Below are 5709 nucleotides of genomic sequence, written 5' to 3' on the forward strand. Positions count from 1 at the left end.
CTTGATTAGAAAACAAACTTAACACTCTTTTTGTTTCTGGAGAAATAGAACTGGACATTTCCAGTTGCACTCCTCTAAGTTACAAAGTTTCTGTCACTTATGATAAAAAAAAATATATTTTTGAAAATGTTTTGATATCAATTTCACTCTCTTTTTAGCCTCTAAGTGGCTCAGCACAAAATCTGCAGGTCTATGACGCTAAAAATTGAGTTTTGATACTCGTGATGGGCAGGGCGCCAGATAGCCCATTGGGTAACTTTGCGCTTAACAAAAACCAAATAACCTCTTTTTTGTTTCTTTCTTAGGAAAAAGTTACAGTTTTACAGACATCAGAGGGCGTTAGGTGAAAGAAATAATGGCGGCATCCTGTTCGGAAGTGGCGAATACAAATGTGCTAGATGAGAACAACTCTAACTCTCAAATAAACAATTCTCAAATTGAAAGTAATATAGAAAATGGAGAGGAAGAGTTTGAGAGTAAGTTAACGAAACAGCACGAAAAGAAAAAGAAGAACAGTGAACCTGGGATAATTTATTTAAGTTACATCCCACCTTTCATGACAGTCAAAATAATTCACGAATATTTTTTCCAGTATGGTGACGTTGGAAGAGTATTCTTACAACCAGGTCGGTTTAATTAAGTTAATATATAACAGAAGTTTGTGACTCAATAAACGTGGAAGCATAAACATTCACATTTTTACTATTATAAAGAGTAGGTGTGTATGGATAGACTCGAAACTCAAGATGGTAAAATTGGTATTTTGTTTAATTTATATTTAAACTTAAAAGTTAAAGCTCAACTATTCAAAAAGGAAGAGTTAGAGGGAATTTGACTGAGATGTTTAACTTAAGATTGTAAAGGGGATTGACTGTGTTTATGCATCATCTTTTTATATTTAATGGTAAGAATTTATTGTTCAGCTATGATAGATTTATTTTTCTAATGGGGTGGTTGGCCTTTGGAATGGGTTGCCTTTAGATGTGGTAGATGCAGTTAATTTAAGGGAAGGCAGAAGAAGTAGTTGAATAATAAGGGCTGGCTTTGACTGTTTTAATTTACAGAGTTTAGTATAGTGGATGGGACAGCCTGTATGGACCAACAAGCTGCTTTTTACATACAGCATTGGAAATAAATATTGAAACAGTGAACAAAATGGGTATATAATGTAAATTATATTAAGTAGATATACACAAACATAAGCACAATGAATTATTACATAAAATATGCATAGTCAAATGAATACATTGCCCAGAATATTAATATTTGGTATACGAGTCCTTTGCTTCATTTAGAGTGTGACATCATGCTTTCATGCTCCCACACAGTTTGCCAATGAAGGAATGTGGAATGTTATTCCAACTATCCTGTAACACTTCCCACAACTTATATAAGTTGTATGGCTGCTGTGTAACTTTTTCAGCATCTGTGTAACCCCGTAAGGCCTCAATGATGTTCGCATCAAAACTTTGTGAATGTTCCAACTAGGTTTTCACTACATTGGATGTAGACTTAGGGTCATTGTCATGCTGAAAGGTGAAACCCTGCTCAATGAGAGATATGCGTAAGGGAATGTCATAGTGGATCAGAATCTGCTTGTATCTGTTAGCAGTTAGGGTACCTCCGATTTTATGTAAGTCCCCGACACCTTTGGCTAAGATACAGACCCACAATTATATTGATCCACTCCAATGCTTTACTGTAGCTGTTGTACGCAGAGGATTTAGCTTGAGGAACTTTACATCACCTTTGAATAGCTTGGGTTTTCTTTATCGGCCATTTCTGTTGTCAACAGTACGTTTCATGAACCCTCTTTAGGTTCTTCCATATAGCATATGGTGAAATGAGAAATTGGGCTGTGATATGTTGATAGTAGTAGCCTTATTTAGCTAAATCTCCGATTTCTATATTGTGTTCACCACTAATTTCATACTCTAAAATCACCTATACTTATGTAGGCCTTGTGATGGTTTGGTACTTTGAGACTGGTTGTCAACACTGCATTAGTGAACATTTTTACAAAATGTGTAGTTTGCATTATGTACCCACTTTGTGTGCTCTGTTTGCATAGCCTATGTCTAAGACTGAGTGTATTTTGTGAAATAGAAGAAATTTTGACCATGAATATTCTGCATTATGTCTTTGCTAGTCTGTGGAGATAACCTGTTTTATTAATAGTTTTTTAATAACTGGAAAGCCTATCCGTTTCCTAACAATCAAACTGTGAGGCATTGTTTTTAACATTAGGCATCTATCTACGTAAACCTTGACAATGTTAAAAGTCACTTAGCCTACACAGTTTTTGCTGATTGTGTGAGAATGTACTGGTACAATCCATCTAGTCTTACAGACTCAGAACTAGCAAATTATATGTACAGGAACACAAAAATACTGAATATTTTAATATTTACTACATTCTTAATTATAACATTTTTATTTCACTCTTCCTTGTTGTACTGAGATGTTACATAACTTAGACAACAAGAGACCGTCTGGTCCTTCAAGGCTGTCCGTGCACACACACCCCTGAATAAAGTAAAAACTTAAACTGGCTTTATTTTTTAGAAACGTATTGATACTTCTTTTAAATTTGTGAATTACCAGCTCCATAAGTGCTGATGGCAACTGATTCTATAAGTTAATTTCCCTGTGTCAGAAAAATAAAACTGTCTTAGCTGGAGCCTTGCCCGTCTCCTTCAAATCTTAAAAATTGTGTCCTCTCATCCTATTGTCTTCAGAATATACAACAAGGAAATTAGAGGTGTTTATCCTAGCATCTTGTGGATAATCTTGTAAAATTTAATACAATCACACCTTACCTTTCTTTTCTGAATATTTAAGATATTTTTATTTTAACCCATCCCTATAAAATACTTTCTCTATCCCTGGAATAATCCTAGTAGCCATTTGCTGAACCCTTTCCAGTAAGTCAGTATCGTTTCTTAGATAAGTATTCCAAGTAAGGTGTACCTAGTAATTTGTATAAAAAGATAATTACCTTTTTTGACATGTTATCAGTATGTCTATAAGTACATTCTGTAAAATAAGCTTATTCTTTGGAATGAGCAGAAACATTAAAAAAAATCTACAATTGGGATATTTTTTTACAGGTGAAACTCTTTGCAGCTATGCAGAAATGAAAGTACAAGTTTCTTCTTTAATGAATTACCCTAAATAAATATCAGAAAATGACAAAATATTTCTGAGTTTAAATTGTTGAAATATAGTTAAAAATTAATGTATAAAATTGACTTTAAAATTTGTTTCACATTCTCAAAAATGTTTATCAAGTGGCAAAAAAAATGGTACGGTAATTTTGAGGTAAATTACTTTTCTAATCCTAAACTTTGTACAAGAAAATGTATCACACACACACACAATGCAATTGCATTGTTTAACATTTAAAAACAATAAAATATTTTTTCACTTAATAGTCATCTGTTGCAACAATACTGTGTACACATTGTTTCCATACTTGTTATTCCAGACAATTCAGTATCATTTTACATGTTTACACAATTATGAGCTTTATCAGTCATACCATTTTCACTTATTTCAGACTGCTACTCTCTCATTCTCAAAGTAACATTTACCCTGATTCTATATATTTCTATGACTTCTTGCTCCTAATCTACTGTTCTCCCTCCTTTAATAGTGCAATCATCCCCAAAGTTATCTCTAACTTATCCTGAAATAAACAAGCTCTGTTTTAATGTACTTTCTAAACATCTTGAAAATCACAGTCGAGTCCATGATTCTCATATAATAATAATAATTATTTTGACATCTTATAAGCTCCACTCCATTTATCCCTAAATTTTTACCAATCATTTTGTGAACGTAACTAAATTGACACTATTTTGCTGGTTATTGATTAAAATTCTACTTCTAGCAACACAACTATAAAGATATATATATATATATACTTAAATAATTACTAATTCTATAATTGTAAATGAAATACTTGGCAGGTTAATGAATAATAGTTATATTTACTTTTTTGTTGTTGTTTACCTATCACTCTCTTCAAGGATTCAACTCATCACCTACAATGTTGACAATTTCTCATTGCATAAAAGCCAATAGGACATTGAATTCCACCAGAGAGCACTTTGGTTACATGTTATTTATTTCTCTTCAATTTCAAATTGTATGCCATTTAGACCTATCAAATACAGTAATATTATACTCTTTGTTTGCCAATACCATGAGAGGACATACATTTAACACATAATTTCTCAAACAGTATATATTTTAACCCTTTCACTGTAAAAATCAACAAAAGTAATAAAGGTTCAGTCGACGAACCTTTATTATTGTTAAATACAGTACATCAATTTTTCTTCACAAAAACCTAACAAATTCTCCCATTACTACGACAATCAACAGATCTCCCCTGGTCTTGAAATAACTTCCATTTTACTTTCACATATTGTACAACCATTTTCAACAACTTTTGCAAATTTTTATGTTGAAAGTCTAAATTTATGTTGTTGTTTTTTTTTTATGGAGAAATAACTTTTGGGGAACACCCCTGAAATCTAATTATGCAGTGAAAGGGTTTAGGAATTCCTTAAGACTGTTGAACAGGTACAAGCCTAGTTTAATAATAAAGATTGAGACGTAACTTCCTCATGGTCTAATTAATGTTGAAATGTAATTTCTCAGATTGTGCAAGAATGAATTGCATGCTTTTTCATGGTTTCAGTAGATTAATAAGTGACAGTGCATAATAAAAATATTAAATATTTTAATACTTATTAAACAGAGAATTTTTATTTAATTATTTCTTACTTTGCTGAGATATCACACTAAATTAAGATTTATTTCCTCTGCACCAATTATCACATACATTGTTTTCCATCTAAACATCTCTTGTGAATATAAAGAATATGCTGCACCTGTATCTTGTGAAAATAATAAATATAGTACTAGAAGGAGTAGTCTACAGGTATCACCCAACATGGGGCAAGGGTGGATTGGGCTGTCGGGACACTGGGCAAAATCCTGGTGATGCCTGGACCAGTGGGGGTGATAACCTGGTTATATTGTCCCAATGTTACTGACTAACCTATTGTACATCTAAATATATATATATATATCATTCTGATTTCTGAGTATTTGCCTGGGTCATTTTAGGATCTTAATCCACCCCTGCATTAGGGGAATGCATTCTAGAAATATTTACAAACAAAGATGAGTTTAATGAAACACGCTGACAAGTTAGTGCAGTGATGTGAGCATTTAGCCTTGCAAACTTATGTGAAAATTCCAGACTTATTTTAAATACAGCCATATTTCTCAGAAATAATCTATCACAACTTGATCTCCAGAAGTTGAGTACATTATATTAAAACAATTTTGAAGCCTCACCACTTTATTAATCTATGTTGCTACATCCAGTCATATTAGGTCATCAAGAAATTAATGTCGCTTTTTTTTTTGATGAAAAACCCAAACAATTTATATATCAAAACAAAACAGTTATTAAATGAAATAGTCTCCATTCTTATTGATGACGCTTTTCCATCTTACAATCAGGTTGTTAATTCCCTGATTAAAGAAATCACTTGGCTTTGAAACATAAAACATTTTGATGTCCTCTTTAACACCTTACACATTTGCATACGTTTTCCCATTAAGATGGTGTTGCAGCGAACAAAAAAAGATGGTAATCTGATGGTGCCATATCTAGAGAATATGGTGGGT

At 32.5% G+C, this 5709-nt stretch overlaps 1 protein-coding gene across 2 annotated transcripts in view; it reads left to right on the plus strand.

Moving 5' to 3' along the window:
* Window positions 1-351: 351 nt before the first annotated feature.
* Window positions 352-5709, plus strand: part of LOC106471519 (activator of basal transcription 1-like) — a 12707-nt gene continuing 7349 nt past the window's right edge. The window contains exon 1 of one of the 2 annotated variants that reach the window (XM_013932118.2): window positions 352-626. In XM_013932118.2, the coding sequence (XP_013787572.1) occupies window positions 356-626 (271 nt within the window). In that variant the 5' untranslated portion in view covers window positions 352-355. The remainder of the gene's footprint in view (window positions 627-5709) is intronic. The other variant, XM_022400128.1, reaches the window with a different exon arrangement.

The sequence above is a fragment of the Limulus polyphemus genome, unplaced genomic scaffold (genome assembly GCF_000517525.1).
Source record: "Limulus polyphemus unplaced genomic scaffold, Limulus_polyphemus-2.1.2 Scaffold4675, whole genome shotgun sequence".
Lineage (NCBI taxonomy): Eukaryota > Metazoa > Arthropoda > Merostomata > Xiphosura > Limulidae > Limulus > Limulus polyphemus.